Source organism: Doryrhamphus excisus, linkage group LG20 (genome assembly GCF_037039965.1).
Source record: "Doryrhamphus excisus strain RoL-2023G ecotype Guam linkage group LG20, RoL_Dexc_Guam_v1.1, whole genome shotgun sequence".
NCBI classification, from domain to species: Eukaryota; Metazoa; Chordata; class Actinopteri; order Syngnathiformes; family Syngnathidae; genus Doryrhamphus; species Doryrhamphus excisus.
Window position 1 is genome coordinate 14,682,590 of NC_136376.1, and position 19,861 is coordinate 14,702,450.

Genomic DNA, 19,861 nt, shown 5'->3' on the forward strand with positions numbered 1-19,861 from the left:
TGTACGTAATTACATGAGCAAGTTATCATTTTAACGACGCATGGAGGTTGTCATGATTACAAAATGATGCTGATTCGTGTGCCTTAGTGTGATTTAACATGTGTTGTTGTTTTGTTTCCATGGTGTTGCCTATGATGATTCCTCTGCTCTTTCTGTATATTTTTGTTTCTCAATGGCGCCAAAGTAATCGGAACACTGCACTAAATCTACTTGGCATGTTTGTTTAACAGTAACATCCAGGTTCTTTTTATTTCATTTCATTGTCTTAAGATTGGAAGCCTTTGGTGGTTATTTATTTATTTGCTCATTTCTACTTTTGTTTTCATGTATTCACCGAGTCTTGGAGTCAACTTTGCCCAAATAGGATTGATGATGCTTTAATATTTTCTATTATACCGCATTTCCTCACCTAGTGGCCAGCGGCATTTATTTTGTCAACTGCAGAAAGTACCAGGAATCTAAGAGTGGGAAGGAGGGGAAACTTGTATAATGTACAAATATTTTTGGTCATTTCTTCCACCAATAAATGGTAATCGATAGCAACGGTATATAATATGACACATTTGGACATGGCATCTCTAAAGCTGACAAATGTAGTTAGAGAGGTTGGACAGAAAGTTTGCAGTCATCCCTCATTTACCAGACGTGACCACAAAATGGGATTCAATATTAATAAACAGAATATTTTCATACTTAGAGCATAGAAAGCCTGTTTATGACTTCCGAAATATGGGTTTTAACATTATTAGAGCCCTGTAGACGAGCCAAAAACTTACCACTTCCACACACAAAGAGAGGAGAACCTTTTCCTCACTCGATCTCTGCCATGTCATGCCCGTCACAGCCATGGCAGGCCCGTCACGGCCATGGCATGCCCGTCACAGGCCATGGCAGGCCTGTCATGGCCATGGCAGGCCCGTCACGGCCATGGCAGGCCCGTCTCACAGCCATGGCAGGCACGTCACGGCCATGTCAGGCCCGTCTTGGCCATGCCATGCCCGTCACGGCCATGGCATGCCCGTCACAGGCCATGGCAGGCCCGTCACGGCCATGGCAGGCCCGTCACGGCCATGGCAGGCACGTCACGGCCATGTCAGGCACGTCACGGCCATGGCATGCCCGTCACAGGCCATGGCAGGCCCGTCACGGCCATGGCAGGCCCGTCACGGCCATGGCATGCCCGTCACAGGCCATGGCAGGCCCGTCACGGCCATGGCAGGCACGTCACGGCCATGGCAGGCCCGTCACGGCCATGGCATGCCCGTCACGGCCATGGCATGCCCGTCACGGCCATGGCAGGCAAAGTTAAATTCAGCCCCTAATGGCAACACCTGTTATTTTTGGATGCATTTTGAAGTGTGGCATTTATTTATTGCAGTAGACACACCCGCTGATTATTTAGGGCAAGCCCCCAATTTAAAGGGAGGTGTTATTTAAGGAAATACAGTATACGTGTTTCATAAAAGTTTGACTCCTTCCACTTTAAATTTGTTTTGTGTGCTGCCGTGTTTTGATATTTTGCAAAGAGTTGTGGGCGTGACGTCCGAAGTGGATCTCATCCTTCACGTGTGTTTGATGCGCTCATCTTCTTTTATCACGCGTCACGTGACCGAGCGCCACATCCTACACACACGGTGCTTTCATTTTGCGTTTAAAGCCCAACTGGTCATCAGATGAAGTGGGAGGATGTGAGTTTGAAGCCTGCATTTGTGAGTGTAAAGAGCCCCCTGCTGGCTGAGAGTGTAAGCGCTCCTTGTTGTCTGCTTTGAATGAAAAAAAAACAAACTATTCCACATAATGGCCTCTCCACAGAGACCATAAAGCAGACTTTGATCCAATTCAAACAGCACAGCAGCAGCAAAAGTTATCAGAAATTCCTAGGGTTATTTTGTTCTTCCTGATGATGGCGTCTCCGCGTGCGTGCGTGCGTGCATGCGTGTGTGTGCGTGTTGTGGATTTAGATGAATGAATATTCATGCGACTTCAATGAAGCTGAGCAGTGAGATAACAAAGGAGGGCTGGAAGCAGCTCTTGATGTCACAGTTGGCATCAGCACCAGCAATTGTAGCGTTTAGCTGGAGTGGTGGGGATGCACTTGTTGCATGATTGGACTGTCAATCATCTCACTTCATTTCCTGAACCTTATTCTGTAACCATATGTCATCTTGTAAATAAGCTCGTAATGAGACGGTGGGGAACGGCTCATCTTCTCAGCGTGGTCCCTCACTTTAAAAATGTTTGCCTGCTGCTCTTACAGCAAGTCCATTTCTATGCTCGTGGCGTGCTGAGCGTCACTTTGTCTTCATGTACCTACCTCGCACACGTCTACGTGGTTAGCTGTTTGGGAAATCTGGCTCTTTTTTTTTTTTTTTATCGAAATCTGGACGTTCTTTCTTGTTTCCATGTTGACATCTGCCTTAAACTTGTGTGCAATAAATGTTATTCAGTGCTTTATTTCTGACATTGTGTCGTGTTCCTTGCATTTGATAAGGTGTCTTTTATTTTAATGTTACATTTAATGTTTATTATTAATTTATTATTATTAATTATTATTATTAATAACTGGTTGGGCCGCCCTTTGCAGCAACAACTGCAATCATTCATTCATTCATTCATTTTCTACCGCTTTTCCTCACGAGGGTCGCGGGGGTGCTGGAGCCTATCCCAGCTGTCTTCGGGCGAGAGGCGGGGTACACCCTGGACTGGTGGCCAGCCAATCCCAGGGCACATATAGACAAACAACCATTCACACTCACATTCATACCTATGGACAATATGGAGTGGCCAATTAACCTAGCATGTTTTTGGAATGTGGGAGGAAACCGGAGTACCCGGAGAAAACCCATGCATGCACGGGGAGAACATGCAAACTCCACTCAGAGATGGCCAAGGGTGGAATCGAACTCTGGTCTCCTAGCAGTAAGGTCTGCACGCTAACCACTCGACTCCCATGTCGCCCAACTCATCACTTGTCACTTGTGTTGTTGTATTCAGGATTTCATTGTTTGTGGCGTTATGTCATTGATAATAGTGCTGTGTTAATCCAGGCTAAATTGGGAATCGAACAATAAATAAATAATAAATAAAACCAATTTATTTATTTTTATTTTTAGTGTTTTCCGTAAGTTTCTCTGCCAAGCTAAATAAATGTGCCGAGACTGGGCCAACTGCAAGTCTGCCTGGCCTTCAGACACCACATTACTACAGTCTTTCATAGCTGTGGAGGAACTTTGTCCCACTCGTCTTTGCAGAATTGTTGTCATTCAGCCACATTGGAGGCCTTTCCAGCATTTCCCGCCTTTTTAAGGTCACGCCGCAGCATCTTAACAGGATTCAGGTCCGGACTTTGACTAGGCTACTCCAAAGTCCTCATTTGTTTTTCTTCAGCCAGAGGTGGACTTGCTGGTGGGTTTTGGATTGTTGTCTTTTTGCAGAACCCGAGTTGGTGTCAAGCAGTGACTTATGGTTCCATTCGGCAAGTCTTCCGGATCCTGAAGTAGCAAAACAACCCCAGACCAACACACACTCCGGCATGACCGCGACTCTCATGAGGATAAGAAAATTTACGGATTTATGGATGGCATTACTTTATTGACTAATTACTATTTATACTTACTTGTCCTGATCCTATCCATCCTGGTCACTCCCAAGGAGAACCTCAGCTTCCTCATCTCTGCTACCTCTAGTTCTGCTTCCTGACAGTGCCACCGAGGAAAAGACAGGAAGCAGAACTGGAGGTAGCAGAGATGAGGATGCTGAGGTTCTCATCGGGAGTGACCAGGATGGATAGGATCAGAAACAAATCCGGCAAAGTGACATTGCATGTTTAGAGGACTTGGAGATAAAGTCCTTTAGGCCAGACTGAGATGGTTGGGACATGTCCAGAGGAGAGATAGTGAATATATTGGTAGAAGGATGCTGCGTTTAGAGCGTCCAGGTAGGAGGTGTAGAGGAAGACCAAAGAGGAGGTTTATGGATGTAGTGAAGGAGGACATGGGGTAGTTGGACAGATGCAGAAGACAGGGTTGGATGGAGGAGATTGAGTTGCTGTGGCGACCACCACTCATACTATGTTGACATTATGACCCCGGTTTTATTTTTATTAATTACCGTAATTTTTTTGTTATTACCTGTTTCTCATTTTGCAGATGTATTCTTGTAAAAAAAAAAAAAAATCTTCATGAACGGACACAAACATTATATAATAATACAACTTTATTGACTTAATATTATATTTTTGTTCTCATAAAATTACCTCTTTTTATTGAATTATCCACTTCATTCATGTTAAACATTAAAATGCAAAAGTTACATAAAATCATCCATCCATATATTTTATATGCTGGAGCCTATCCCAGCTGCCAAGCAGGCAAGAGGCGGTACACCCTGCACTGGTCACCAGCCAATCACAGGGCCGTAAAATCCCATCCTTGTCATGTATGGGTTTATTCATTTATACACGTTTTTTTGTAATTATCACGCAGAATAAATAAACACATTGTTGTGTGTATTTTTTTATTTGTTACACGAATGAGCTTTTCCCTCAACTGTACTGCTGTCATCCCGTACAATGAGGCCAAAAACCACATCAGGTTGTTTTGTAGGAAATATCATTAACCACAAGTCCAACATTTTTTACAGATTTACACTAAAACACACTAAAACATTTCCAACTGCAAAGATGGTCCAAAGTGAGTCCAGTTGCAGTTTGACGTACAATCACATAAAGTACAAAATAGTTCCAAAAAGGCACATATGCTAAATCCCGATTGTTTGGAAGGGGGGTTATTTGGACATGTTGAATGTTTCAATATTCCATCTGATAAACATCTTGCTGGGAATATGAGAACATGTCTCAAGTCGAAGAAGAATACCAAAAAATGATGTGTTTTTTTTAATGGAGGCAGACTCCTCGTGGTGGAGCTTCTGAAGACAAGACTAGAGGTCAATGGAGGGCCGGTGCCGCCAACCACAGCCCCCTGAGATGAAAAATGTTCTGATCCAACAGTCCCTCTGTCTCTTCCAGAGTGGCTTTTAGTTCCTGGCAGGTCCCTTCACGTCCACGGACTGCTGGCCCGCCGACAGGTTGCACGAGGATGGGTCGCAGTAACCGTTAGGACCGGCTGCACCAGGAGGCCCAGGTACACCGGGCTGTCCAGGAAGTCCGGGAGGTCCTCTCTGGCCGTCACGACCGTCCTGACCGTAACCAGGTTTGCCCGCTTCGCCTACAAGCACAAAACTCTTATTAGCGTTAATTTGTGCAGGATTTGTGTTTTATTTGCAACTATTTACTCACCAGGAAGTCCTGGAGGTCCTTGCTGACCTTTGGCTCCTCGCACAGTGGGCCCCCGGGAGCCTCTGTCACCCATTTCACCTGAAGCACACACCATGTAAATAATTCTATATTTGTAAATAGTTATTTTGATGTAAAACAATTTGTTTGGATATTTCACAAAAAGCCGTTTTCTCATTTTTTTAGTTAGGAACTGATATTTTCCAGAAACTTACTTATGTTCTCCTGCTGATTACTTAAGAATGGAAAAAGGTAGAAACTAACTTTTTTTCTGCAATGAAAGATGGGAATCAAATCTTTGTTTTGGTGGGTTCCATGTTTCTATAGCCATTGAACACATTGTTCTGTGTGCCTTGAAGTATCGATGAAAATCGTCAAAAACGGCCAGTACTGGAGGGGTTGTCTTTAGAAAAATGTCCGGGATTGAATGAGTTACTATTGAATCCTACTTTGTGGAAATTCACTTATTGCGGTTATTAACAGTGATAAACGAGGGATTACTGCATTGTCTTACATCATCGTCCAAGTAGCCCTGAAAACACTTTGAAAACAAACAATGCATACTTTTGAAAGATTTACATTTACTCTACCCCCCCGCCCCCCCACTCTAGAGTCAATAATAGCACATTCCATTGTTTTATGACCTCAGCAGGAAGTTGTCTACCTTTGGGTCCTTTTACTCCAATAGGCCCCGGTGGTCCTTTAAGTCCAGGAAGTCCTCTTGTTCCTGCCTGTCCTGGGAAACCGTTGTCTCCCGGAGCCCCAGGAGGTCCCGGAGGACCGGGTTTGCCAGGTAAACCAACCACACCTGACTCGGGTCTTCTCAAACTAGCTGCTAACTGGGCCAGTTGTTCTGGTAGAACACAAAAGACAATGAAAGGCAATGAAATGGTCTTGTGGGTTCAAGTCTTAAGTGAACCCTAATGTGAACCCTAACTCTAATGTGAAAAACAAGGGTCATGAAAGTCCTTTTTTCAAGAAAACCTCATGAAGCCTAGAATAGAGACAATGCGTTTAATTAGCAGCAATCAGCGAGAGAAGACATGATGGTGCAAACGATGCAACGTTAATCTTCACTGACTTTTTACTGCATGATATTTTGCACTTTTAAAACTGATGAAAATTCATGCAGTGGCTGCTCTTTTTAAACATTTCCTTCCTTGGCAGACTCTCTTTGCTCTGAGCAGAGGAGTGGAGGTCTGCTGGAGGTGTAATTAATTTTTCAGCAGCTCCGCCATGAAAAAGTAATGACTCTCGGAGATGAGTTTTGAAGACACAAGAGTAAAAAAAAAAAAAAAAAAAGAATAAAGAGAACAGAGGTTGCGTCTTTCCGCTAGAACATTTCTTAGAGGCGAACCAGGAAATCTTTCATCCATCAAACAAACAAACAATGAAGCTTATTTCATGTTTTGCTTATGAGGCCTTCTTTTTGTTCCAGCGTTGCGAACCGGAGCGTATTGAGTACGCGGCCTGATCAATGAGATCACGCGGGAGCTAGCCAGCTCTACGTGTGTTTTGTGGGTGAGATTAAAGTCATAAACGGGGCGCCAGGGAAAGATGAATGGGGGCGGGACGTCTTACCTTGCATGACTCGCATGCACACCTGCTTGATGTGCTGGTCGCTTGGCTCTTTACCCTGGAACACATACGGTAGCATCAGAAGCTAGGAGGGCAACTGATCAAGGGGGTCCTTCATGATTGGTCATATTTGTACTTCATTGCTACCATTACCATACAGTTAAAAAGCTGATAACGACCTAAAAAAGTAGTTAGAATCTTGTGTTAAACTATGCCAAAATTTCAGATAATAAGAGGACTGCCTTACTGTATATGGGCATGCCCGGGTACAAGCTGAGTGGGAAGTTGTCGCAGTTATAGTTTTTTTTTTAAGAAAAAACAACCTGCATTTCAGTGTATCATTTTTAAAGGGGTCTTATTATGCTTTTTTTTTACTTTTCTTACCTATAAATGTAGTTAGAATGTTGTATTATTGTGTTAAACTATGCCAAAGTTTCACATAATGAGAGGACTCCCTTACTGTATATGGGCATGCCCGGGTACAAGCTTATGTAGTTAGAATAGCTAAAGTAGCTAATGTAGTTAGAATGTTGTATTATTGTGTTAAACTATACCAAAGTTTCACATCATGAGAGGACTCACTTACTGTATATGGGCATGCCCGGGTACAAGCTGAGTGGGAAGTTGTCGCAGTTATAGTTTTTTTTTTTTAAGAAAAAACAACCTGCATTTCAGTGTATCATTTTTAAAGGGGTCTTATTATGCTTTTTTTTTACTTTTCTTACCTATAAATGTAGTTAGAATGTTGTATTATTGTGTTAAACTATGCCAAAGTTTCACATCATGAGAGGACTCACTTACTGTATATGGGCATGCCCGGGTAAAAGCTGAGTGGGAAGTTGTCGCAGTTGTAGGTTGTTTTTTTTTTAAGAAAAAACAACCTGCATTTCAGTGTATCATTTTTAAAGGGGTCTTATTATGCTTTTTTTTTACTTTTCTTACCTATAAATGTAGTTAGAATGTTATATTATTGTGTTAAACTATGCCAAAGTTTCACATCATGAGAGGACTCCCTTACTGTATATGGGCATGCCCGGGTACAAGCTGTACAAGCTGAGTGGGACCAATCACAGCGGAGGCGGAGAGTGGGATACAGGTCAATTAAAACAAATCGTTTTGGAAAGACAAGGAGATACAGCTACAATAGGTGCAGATTCTGGAAGATCTAGAAAGCTTTGTGTGCAGGTTATTGTGTGTCGCTGCTCTATAGGAGTCCACTAGGGCCAAAAATGAGCATAATAGGTCCTTGTTAATGTTAACAGTATGAGTTTTTCAGTTTATATAACAACTTGTTGCTCATTTTTGCATCAACTTTTGCTTATTTAATTTTTTACAAAGTGCCATGGGCTTTCTAATTAATTAATTAATTAATTAATTAAATGTCCCTCAGTCTACACTTTGGACAGCCCTGCAATAAAGTGTGTTTTTTATCATTTTGCATTGCCAGCACAAAAGCAAAGAGTATGATGATGAGTATTTAATGTGATGTAGAAAAGCAGTACACACGTCCCATCCTGGCTGTTATACAGTAATGGTAATATTTTTTTTAATAGTAATAGTAGAATAAGAAAGCAACAAGGAATTCATAGAAGTAAGCTGCCAATTAAATGTATATTTTTCATAATTACAAGTGGAACTGCATGAAAACATACAGCAGATTGATGAAATCTTAAACTTTTAAGTGTTCCACTTTGTACTCAAAAAACCCGAGTAGGAGAACCCCCCCCCCCCCCCCCATATGCCGCCTTGGGCTACATTTCCCCTGGAGTCCGACTTTGAAAACCCCTGCCTGAGAACGTTCCACTCTGACAGTCGGCAAACCAGTAAAAATGAAGCTGGAGCTGTTTAGTGTGGAAAGATTGCAGCGGATGATCTCTTGCGGCCCAAGCGCTACTTATCTACTCATCCATCCTTTTTCTGTTCGGGCTTGCAATGAAGATGGAGCTTATGGGAGTAAAAAGGTAGTCTTCACACCAGCTGTATGAAAGTCAACTATTGGAAACCAGTATAATACCAATATATAATAATACCAATGTCAATGTCAAGGTCAGTCGGCATCAAGGTCAAAAAAGTAAACGACTTTTTCTTGAAGTGATGGTTCATACGCTCATGTTGTATCAGGACCTACCGCTGGACCTTGTGTTCCTCTGACCCCAGGTGGACCTCGGTTCCCCTGCATGCCTCGTGGTCCAGGTGTTCCAGGAGGCCCCTCAACGCCGGGCTGGCCTCGACCTCCTTCTGAACCTCTTCTTCCAGGCTCTCCAGGGTTGCCGGTCTTTGGAATAAACAAGGAGCCGGACCATAGCGTCATCTTGGTTGGTACCTTATCATGACAACAAGACACAAACCTCGCCCTTTGCTCCAGATTCTCCAGGTTGGCCCTAGAAGATGATGAAAACATGGAAATATTACGCATTGGAAGTGGAAGTGTTTACGTATACTCGCATAAGAACTTACATTGTCTCCTTTCTCTCCAGGGTTGCCTTCATCACCTTGCAGACCCTGAAAAATCATCATGCACATGAATTATAAGTCCAATCACTTTTTTAGTTAAATATCATGTTCACTCATACGTCGAGACTTCCTACCTGCTCTCCCTTGGGGCCTCCTTCTCCACGCTCGCCCTGTAATAAACAAGACAAATGAGCTTTGCTGCAGATCTTTGCTGTGTGTGTGCGCATTTATCTACAGCGGAGGGAGCCTCTGTTGAGTAATCATCTTCTAAACAATCGTCTTGAACCTCGGGAAGCTCGGAAAAAAGTCCAAGATGGACTGTGGTCATTTTCTTACCCTCTCTCCTTTAATTCCAGGAACGCCTGGAGGGCCTGGAAGACCAGGAAGACCGGGGTCACCTTTGGGTCCCTACAATAAACCACAAAATAATATTTGGAAGGTATGTTTGTTATATAGAACAACATGTTTGATTGTTAAAATATGATATCATAAAATATGATATAATATAATATGATATAATAATAGCCATAATCTTTAACAGCAAAAACATGAGGAACAGCCAAAATTACATTACTGACACCTAGTGATGAGTGTAGAGTACTACATATCATCAACGTCCGAATGGGTCTATTGCAGGGGTGGGCAAACTTTTTGACTCGCATTGATATGACAACATTTACAGGGGGGGCAGACTATATATTTTACACGTAACAGTCCACCTGGTATTATTGTATCTGTAAAATTGTCTGCTATTATTATTTTATATTTATATTTAAATATTTTAGAAATAATAAAATATTATAATAATTACAATAAAATTAAAATAATAATAATTATATTATTATTATGTAAATTATGCAAATATAACAATAATATTATATATAATTAATATAATAATTAGCATTATTATAATAATTATAATAATCTAATAATAATAATTATTATTATTATTATTATGTACTTGTGTCCCTTTTTTCAGGAGCACTTTGTAGACAACAGACCATGTCAAAAAACAAAATTGATAAAACCATCAAAAGGTTGGCTCAGGCCATGATGCCAGGTTGTATGGGCAGGCCGGATGTGGCCCCCGGGCCGTAGTTTGCCCACCCCTGGTCTATTGAATGCTTTATATTTCTATCTTTATAATGATAGTTTAGGCAAACGATACATTAAATTTACTTAAACATGCAAATTTTGAAAATATATCATATTCAACCACAAAATAGCATGATTTATTAACTGATGTATTTATGAAAATTCAAACGGTACATGCTTTCCATGTATCTCAGCAAAAGACAATTTTGCAAATGGCTCATTTTTAACAGGATTTTTCTTAGCATTTTTCTTAAGCTCACGGTGCAAAACTGGCTAAGTTCATATCTTAATAATAATATAAAGTGACAACAGGCCATCATATCGTGAAGCATTCTTCACACATTAATTGAGCACTGATTGAACACCAAATGTGTATATTTCATATCATATTCCCTCCCGTGGTTCTTAAAATGAGCTTTTTGCATCGCCAAGCACGGCCGTCTATTGTCAGTTTGTGTCTCCCATTCCATCCTTGATCCCTGAGCCACAGTGAGGAATGTCAGGAGAACAGACGAGTCTTTCAGCCTGCTGCTCCTGCTCTCCCCTCGCTGTGAAAATAGACCTCAGGTGCGATCCATGTCTTTTATACTAACTCTGCTGGGAAACAACAACCTTTGCCGCTTCTCCACCTGCCTCGCCGTGTTACGTTCTATTATACCTTAGAAAAACACTGAATAATTCAATCATACCTGAAATAAAATGCAAACCACAGTATATACAGTACTACTATGACAAAAATAATAATAATAATATAAGGTGCCAACAACTTACCCTGGCACCCGCCTTGCCGAGTGGACCCACAAGGCCTTGTTCTCCTATTTCTCCCTGTCAACAAAAAAGGGACATTGGACTTATTAATTGAATTAAAACCATTAAAAATTCCACAAAGGTGAATACTCACAGGTTCACCGATGGGTCCAACAGGTCCAACCTCACCTTGTTCCCCACGCTCGCCCTGTAGATACAAAAATAATAATAATAATGCTTGCTCCGTTTTTGTTTTGTTTTTATTTATAAACAAAATGTGTGTTGTTAGGTATTAAATATATAAAGCTGGTGTGCTGTACCATTTTTCCAGCTGAACCCATCGTTCCAGGGAAGCCTGTTTGACCAGCATCACCCTAATTTGAAAAAAAAAAAACACAAAAAAGCAATTTAAAATCAATACAAAAGATAACAGCTTACATTGAATTAAAAAAAAAACGCAAGTAACCTTTATGCCGCTTTGTCCTTTTGGTCCAGGAGAGCCAGGCAGACCCTGAGACACAAAATAAGACATTAAAAAAAAGTAGTATCCAAGTATCCGTACATGTTCTAAAGCTCAAGAAGACTCATACTTACAGGATGTCCCTGAAGGCCAACCTCTCCAGCAAGTCCAGGTTTTCCAATGTCTCCCTGGGGTTAGAAGATAATGAAGATATTTCAACTCAAGCTTTGTTGCACCGTTAGAAATGATGATGCTACCTTTGCTCCCGGCATGCCAGGGATTCCCTCACGGCCGTCCACACCCGGTAAACCCTGGTTAGCACAGTCAAATAAGACAACTTACAATAATAAAAAAAAACATTTGACAAAATCGTACTCACAGCATCTCCCTTGGGACCTGGAAGACCTGTGATCCCTCTTGAGCCTTGGGCACCCTGAACGATAAAACCTTTGTCAGATTGTTAAAATAAAACCATACAGTAATCTTGATGTTTATTTCTTTTTTGATGAACATAAATAAACATTGATCATGTGTCAACTGACCTGCTCGCCTTTTGGTCCGGGCTCACCCATCACACCACGCTGACCCTGATCACCCTGGAATCATTGACAGAAACTTGTATACTTGTAACATGTATACTTATGAAGGTAACTGATAAGTACTCAGTGGTTATATTACAACTCGCTTTATTCAGTGTTCCTAAACATTTGACTGGTAAAGTACAGTATGTTGACATGTAGTATGTGATGGGTTTTGAGGTCAGGGTCTTCCAAGCATGCCTTTGTGGTCTCAATTTGTACACCGGGACACAGTCATGCTGGGACACAAAAGGGCCGCCCCCCAAACTGTTCCCGCAAAGTTAGTCCTATGATTGTGTTGCCCAAGCCTTGATTGATTACTTTGTGATTACTTTTGTCCATGCAACTTACTGTTGCCCCGGGAACACCCTGAGGACCTGGATCTCCATCAGGACCACGAGCCCCCTGCCAGACAACAGCATGAACGGTGAGAACTTAATTATATAAATATAATAAAATAATAAATATCAACAAAGAAAAAAATAAATAGCAACCATCTCTCCCTTAGGGCCCATCATCCCCGTGGCTCCACGGATCCCCTGGCCACCCTGAAGCAACAAAAGAGGGTATCGGAACACAACTCCGCATCGCCAGACTCACCCCGGCAATTAAAACTACTCCAACTAACCGTTGGTCCTTGGGAGCCGACCTCCCCTGGACCTCCTTGGTCTCCTTCCTCCCCCTGGAAGCAGACACACCAAGAACAGTTCAAGGTCGCAGTCAAGGAAATTCATCTAATTAGGCCTCTCGGTTGTGCGAAGACTGTGAACAATTTTCTTTCAAATCAAACGATTCAACTCCAATTTGTTGCCCCGCTTTGCTAATTACAAATAATTCATGTGCTGACTCCGCACCAAATATGCGATATTCATGAGTAGAAAGTGTTTAAAGGGTTTAAAGCAAATTTTGTGTCATTAGAGACCTAATTTGTTCTTTTAATTAGGGGGATAGAAGTAGCTATTTCATCGAGTAAACACAGACCTGATAATGAAACAGTTTTGCAACAAACATCATGAAAGAGGAGAGAGAAACGGAGAAGAAAGATCACATCACAGAACAGTCAAATCATTTGATTCTGATTGTCTGATTGGAAAAGTTGAAAGTTTATTTTATGTGCACACGAAGCAGACATTTATGCGCATACCACAGAGTGAAATTTGCACTTTGAATTGTGAAAAATATAGATATTAAAAAAAAAGTGTTGTTTGGAGCCAAAGAAGGACAGCACCTTTAACAGAGAGTCCCCAAAAGTCCCTAAAATGGATCCTTAGTCATTGAAGGACAACATCATTCCGAGGTTGACGGTAAATCCTTCTCACAGCCTCATTTCCATTTATATAGTGCATGAACACATTACAGGGGGAGAGGGTGCTTCAACAACAATTCCAATAAATCCTGCCTGCTGCATCGCTATAGGTTTCAGAGGCGTTACACACACACTTGTCTCACATCGTATTGAAATGGAGCACAGCAAATACAGTAAAGTCTCGTTATATCGATATCGGTTAAAACGAATTACTACTTATTACGATACTATTTTCATTTCCCGGCGAATTTCTAGTCTTTTATGATATAATTAGCTCCGTTAGTACGATAGATACACGGTTATTATGATAATCCGGTTACTACGATGCCCTTTTCATATCCCGCCAGCCAATTTGGTCTGCTTATATCGATACAAAAGCAGCTTAAATCAATCTTTGCTTAAGGATTTCAATACCAAAAAAGAACACGGCCAACGGCTGCTTCCAGTCAACTTTATTTTTCACACTTCCACCACCAGAGTGCAGCACACACAGCGGAAAACACCCGTCCCTCGCGCCTACCCCTCCGGGTGGCAACACCTTCCCTATCGATAGTTCCGGGGTGAATTATGTTCCGGGGTGAATTATGTCCCGGTAACCGGTAATCACTACAGCGTAAGTTTATTTTTATTTACTGTAGTACAAAATGTATTGTAGTACAAAAGCATGCTAGATACGCAATCCATGAACTCAAGGAGAAAATTACATGCCATATCAAAGATCCGCCCACTTTTAATGCAGTTCGGCGCAGGATCGGATATATGGATAGTCCGGTTATATCGGTATTTTTTCCGACTCCCGAGAATATCGATATAACGAGACTTTACTGTAATACTTGTCTCAAAATGGGGAGTAACACTTTCCTCATTATGGTTTTAGGTACATATATTGTGAGTTTCAATGTCATGGCATATGTCCTGGAACTATGTGACATTAGCTTCATTGAAATATGTATCTTACCTTGTGGCCTTGCTTGCCAGGTTCCCCTGCTTCACCTTTGACCCCTTTGTGGCCCTGATAGAAGGTATGAAAGAAAATGTGTCAACTATAAAGGCAGCACTGTGTACAGCGTCTAGTAATAGATGAAGTATTATCTGTTGTCAGAACTAGGGATCGACCCATATGGTTTTTTTGGGGCTGATGCCGATACCAATTTTTTTCCATCACCCTCAGCCGATGGCCGATACTGCTTTTGATCCCTCAATTTACATGAAAAAATGACCATGATAACAAATATTCCAGGTCTCACGTTTAAAGAAATATTGATTGAAATGTAAACACTGTTATTCAACCATGTGCAAAACATTTCTGTCGTAGTTTAAATTTATCTAACATCGATGTGATGACTGCTCCTCCGCAGCGTGACGCTTAGTAAAGAGTTAAAAGCAAGCTAACTCTATTACTTGTGAAAACGCGCTCTTGATGTTATTCAACAGTGGGGGCGGGGTACCGCAACTACGTGTGTTGCGGGGTCCTCTGCCGGCGGATGCCTGACTGTAAATCATGCGGTGGAAAAATACATCGCGAACCCACGCGCGTATCGGCTGATACCGATACAAGGAAAAAATGCAAATATCGGCCGGCCGATGTATCGGTCGATCCTTAGTCAGAACCCATCGTCATATGCTCAAAACACAACATAACAACCACAACATAGCTGCTACAGTATATTTAAAGTGTGTTTTCCACACTTCTTCTCACCTTCATGCCAGGAAGACCAGGATGTCCAGATGTTCCAGGAGGACAAGAATTGGGACACTAAACAGCAGCAAAAAAGTCATTTAGAATGTCACATAATCACAGTCTCTTTTTCTTTTATTTTCTTAATCTTGTCCGATTTACCAGGTCGGCACTTCCTAGCATCCCGGCTGCCCCCTGCAATGGAGACAAATAGTTTTTTTTGATTGAATTGTAGCAGAAGATGTGACTGATAGAAGTGATGGCATCAGTTCACCTCAATCATGTGAATGTCAGAGGTGACTTACTCTGGGCCCTGTCGGTCCACGGGGTCCTTGGGGTCCTCTCACACCCATCGGCCCCTACGGTCAACAAGTACACATACACGAGTGTTCAGAAAGTCACTCATAATATGCAGTAGTAGTGATGCTAATATTATGCATAGGTTATGCACAGTATATAAAATATTATATTTTTATGTTACTTTTCAAACATTCGGTTGCAAACAATAACAGCCAGTATTATTTCCATTAAAAATATTACAAAGTGGCAAATGGAATTCCAGTAAATATCATCTTCGGGGGAAGTACTACTTCCTTTATATCATGTTTTTATCTGTTGAATTTAAATGATCTTAAATTGTGTGAAGGGCTCTAAAAATGTAAATATGGTTTAATAAGAAATGCGTTATGAGGCACATTATATTGCAATACAATTATACTACGTAGTCACTTCAACTTAACTTTTCGTGGTACCTAAAAGGTAAAATGCTATACATGTAGCAACTGTTGTACACGTCTAGAAAGTACAAGTTAAGCTTGTAGCTGGGAAGTGAAAGTTAAGCTTGTGTACGAGAGACTGGTTCTAACTGTGTTGTTAGCATGTCTGTTTAGTATCTTCTCTCAGTGTTTTTCCTTGAGTTATGTATGTGTTATGTAACTTTAGTTGTGCTATGTGAGCATTTCTATGAGAAGGTATTAGACTTTGCTACACTTACATACAACTGAAGCTAAAATTATAATTATAATATCTAACTTTATTTAGTACTGTACTTACAGGTGGCCCTGTTTTTCCAACTTCACCCGGAAGTCCTCCCGGCCCCGGCGGCCCCTGTTGTTGAAGATCATTTTAAACTGAGGTGAGCTTTGTTATTGTGATGCAAAAACCACAAGTAAGCATCAGAGTAGAGTAGTACTTACAGGGGGTCCATCAGGCCCGACACCCTGATGACAAAACATACAGTGTGATGAGTGTTAGCAAAGTAGACATGGTGTTATATATATATATATCTATATATAAATATACATATATTTAACATGGTGTTAAATATTGAACTCACAGCAGCTCCACGGGGTCCGATTGTTCCAGGTTCCCCCTAAAAACAAAGAGATACATAAAGATCATCTCTAATCATAGCCCTTCTTATGGTTGTGAGACTTATGAGTTGCCGTTCCCGCAGTTGATCACATGACCGGGCCGGCCAGCCAGGTACATTTGACCCAGCAATGTTTGGACTAATGAGGAGCGATGCCGGGTTTCGGTTCCCCACAGAGATTATACGGAGGACTTGCAGGATTAGGTCTCATTTGTCAGGAAGAGTTTAAGCACCGCTACTCCTGCTTGGCACCGTTTCCGTGTTGCTCTCGGAGGTGAGGGGAAGTAAAGGCTCATTAGTCACTTACTTTCTGTCCAGGGGGACCGTCAGGCCCGGGTACTCCAATAGGGCCGGTCAAACCCTGCAGAGAGGAGATTCAGGCAGGATTAGAATAGTCATGTGCTTGTTAAATGAGGCGATATTCCCCCTTTGGTAATAGTCCTATATTCAACATTAGACCAATGTAATCTTAACATTCACCTAGTGGGAGGAGCTCTGTGTATTAAAGGGATTGACCGCTTTATATAATACAGTTCACTTTCAGGCATTTCATTAATAAAGGTGTGTTGAACTTAAAGATGCAGGCGGGGGGGCATCTTAGAGGAGGAGCAAGGGGTCAGCAGCGGGGCGTGAGGGCAAAGCTTTCAGACTGCAGACAGCAGAGAGTAACATTCCTTTGGCTCATTTCAAACAAGGAATCATTCCACACCACTTTGTGGATTCTCAGCAATAGAGACCAACTACATTCCACCAACAGAGGCGCTTTTGTTTTCTAAATATGCCCTAGAAAGTGTTGACACATGCATTCAAATGGATAACAGTAATTAAAACAAACAAATTACCTTTGTCATGTACATTCTAGGTACATATGACTGCATATATTTTTGAAGTGTCAGCATCTATACTTATTATAACGGCTTACATCATTTCCAGGTATCCCCGGTAATCCTGAAGAGCCAGCTTTACCAGGCTCCCCATCAGGCCCCTGTAAATGACACAAATAGTTAAGGCTAACAAAAAAGAGAGATGACGTGAAATGAAATCAGATTGTATATTTACAGCTGGACCGTCAGGGCCATCTGATCCCCTTTCCCCCTAAAAATGAAAAATAAAAGATTCAGTCACGTATAGGAAAGCATTTTGACAACAATCGGATGTGAAGTTAGTGGACTCACAGCAATGCCATCAATTCCTGGTACACCTGCAGGTCCTGGAGGTCCTTGGCTACGCTAAATAATCACAACAAAGCACATTCATTTGTGTATTTTTGCATTTTTTTTTTCTTTCAATATGTGGCATTTAGGGAATAGGTGCCCCTTTTATACTTATCTGGAAGATTATTTTTAACCATACTTATATGATAAATTATTAACTTGTGAATGTAAAAAGTTGTTCAAACCCCTATAGAGCAATTTAATATTTTTTGTAAGCTTAAATTTTGACAAATGTGTGTATTTCTAGCAACCAACAAGCAAAATGCATAATAAAAGTGAAAAAGAAATGTATGGTGTTATTATGAAAAATGCTAAATATTTTTCAAGTTTTGACGTCTTCAAAACATATTTTTTTGTCAGAAAAATCCAAAGACCCTTAAATTGAAGAACAGTAACACCAATGACTAGAACAGCACTCCCCCGCACCTCAACCGCATCCATCGACACAGAAACAAAAGAAGAAAAAAAGACTTACTTGAGCCGAGCAAAGAAGGACAAAGTGCAGAAGCAGCCCCAGGAGAGGCCATCGATAGCCGGGGGCCCGAGCCATGATCCCCCTGTGGGCAGAAAAGCTAAAAAGTCCTTTCTTTGGGATTTGTTGGGTGGAAGGAGTCCCAGACAAAGCAACCCAACTGAACCCGTCCCGGCTATCTGGAGACCCTGGAAGGACCCGTAGCCATGTGGGACTCATGAATATTCATCTCATGGCATGTTTATTCATGCGGGTCAGATGAAAGGAGGGGACTGGAAAAGGGAAACTGATGGGAGGGGTCATTCAGGTGACCTCTCGGGATGAGTGGCTTAGTGCCGTTTTAAAATCGGTAAAAACTCATCTTTTAAAGGGCCGTCATTCTCATAAGAAAAATGTTATACATACAGTATATGGGTTGTGTGTAACAAGCAATGGTTCTCTCATTTATAGAAATTTAAAGAAACATTTTTTTATTATTCTATTAATAACTCTTTACTCTCTCTGCTCTGGTCACATTACAATGAATGATGGAACGTGATGGATTATTCATTCATTCATTTTCTACCGCTTATCCTCACGGGTTACACCCTGGACTGGTGGCCAGCCAATCACAGGGCACATATAGACAAACAACCATTCACACTCACATTCATACCTATGGACAATTTGGATTCACCAATTAGCCTAGCATGTTTTTGGAATGTGGGAGGAAGCCCCCGGAGAAAACCCACGCATGCACAAGGAGAACATTCACACAGAGATGGCCGAGGGTGGAATTGAACTCGGGTCTCCTAGCTGCATGGCCTGTACGCTTACCACCGCCGTGCAGCCTTGATGGATTAATGAAATGAAATAAAATATGAATTATCAAATACAATAGATGTCTTTTCAACTTAGTTTCATGAAGGCTTGTAGCAGTGGGTGTCCAAAGTGAGGCCCATACCGGCCCATAGCTCGTTTCTTATTGGGCCATGGCATCATATAAAAATATTTATATAATTTATATAATATTTATATAATATAATTAATATATATTTAGCATCCCTCTCTGTCATCTCCAGTGTAATTTTGGTTTGTTGATGTAGTTTGTGATTCATTACTAAGCAATATCAAGACTGTCATAGAAAATCTCAAAATTGAAAATTGAAAAATATGTTTTAATAATACTTCTTCACACAACTTCATACAGTCTTGTTTTACTTTCTTTTAATCATTGCTATTCGTAATATAAAAATACCACTTTCTAACTGTTTCAATTTGTCAGTTATTGTTATCCAATCGCTGTCCATCAGCACCATGGACAAGGTAAAATGTTGTAGTATAGCTTTTAACCGCTAGATGGCGGTGTTTACCAAACGGGAAACACGAGTACTAGAGCACTAGAGTACTAGAGTACTCGGTGTTGATTCTGAAGTTAAAAGCTGGACCCATTTGATAAGCAACATGTAACCCTTCAATATAACCCTTCCACTTTTAACCACGTCTCTCCTTGCCAGTTCTGCAATTTGAAATTGGCATATGATGTAAAAATCCTGCAGAAGTACAGGAGGGGTTAAATTAATGTTTTTGGGAGGATGGCAAGCTTCTTATGTCAAGGAAAGGCCTTACACTTAA

The 19,861-nt window shown here is 41.2% G+C and overlaps 1 protein-coding gene across 1 annotated transcript; it reads right to left on the bottom strand.

The window, feature by feature from the left end:
* Positions 1-4,250: 4,250 nt before the first annotated feature.
* Positions 4,251-18,421, bottom strand: col9a1b (collagen, type IX, alpha 1b). The gene is made up of 32 exons (XM_078799379.1): positions 18,251-18,421; positions 17,737-17,790; positions 17,621-17,656; positions 17,484-17,546; positions 16,869-16,922; positions 16,526-16,561; positions 16,386-16,409; positions 16,243-16,296; positions 15,495-15,548; positions 15,352-15,384; positions 15,211-15,267; positions 14,470-14,523; positions 12,834-12,887; positions 12,700-12,753; positions 12,557-12,610; positions 12,170-12,223; positions 12,007-12,060; positions 11,885-11,938; positions 11,762-11,815; positions 11,634-11,678; positions 11,488-11,541; positions 11,322-11,375; positions 11,192-11,245; positions 9,662-9,733; positions 9,460-9,495; positions 9,329-9,373; positions 9,220-9,252; positions 9,000-9,146; positions 6,875-6,929; positions 5,958-6,146; positions 5,297-5,374; positions 4,251-5,225 (listed from the first exon to the last, which is right to left on the bottom strand). Exons 1-32 carry the CDS (start codon positions 18,323-18,325, stop codon positions 5,035-5,037), a joined length of 2,025 nt encoding a protein of 674 aa, XP_078655505.1. The 5' UTR covers positions 18,326-18,421; the 3' UTR covers positions 4,251-5,034.
* Positions 18,422-19,861: the final 1,440 nt, after the last annotated feature.

What these genes read in the sequence shown, in the direction of transcription:
- col9a1b (XM_078799379.1), bottom strand. Translation starts at nt 18,325, where the DNA reads ATGGCTCGGGCCCCCGGCTATCGATGGCCTCTCCTGGGGCTGCTTCTG. An exon ending in TGCTAGGAAGTGCCGACCTG is followed by an intron (nt 15,268 to 15,351) that starts GTAAATCGGACA and finishes GCTGCTGTTTAG; the next exon opens with TGTCCCAATTCTTGTCCTCC. An exon ending in CTGGCAAGCAAGGCCACAAG is followed by an intron (nt 12,888 to 14,469) that starts GTAAGATACATA and finishes GTCTGCTTCCAG; the next exon opens with GGGGAGGAAGGAGACCAAGG.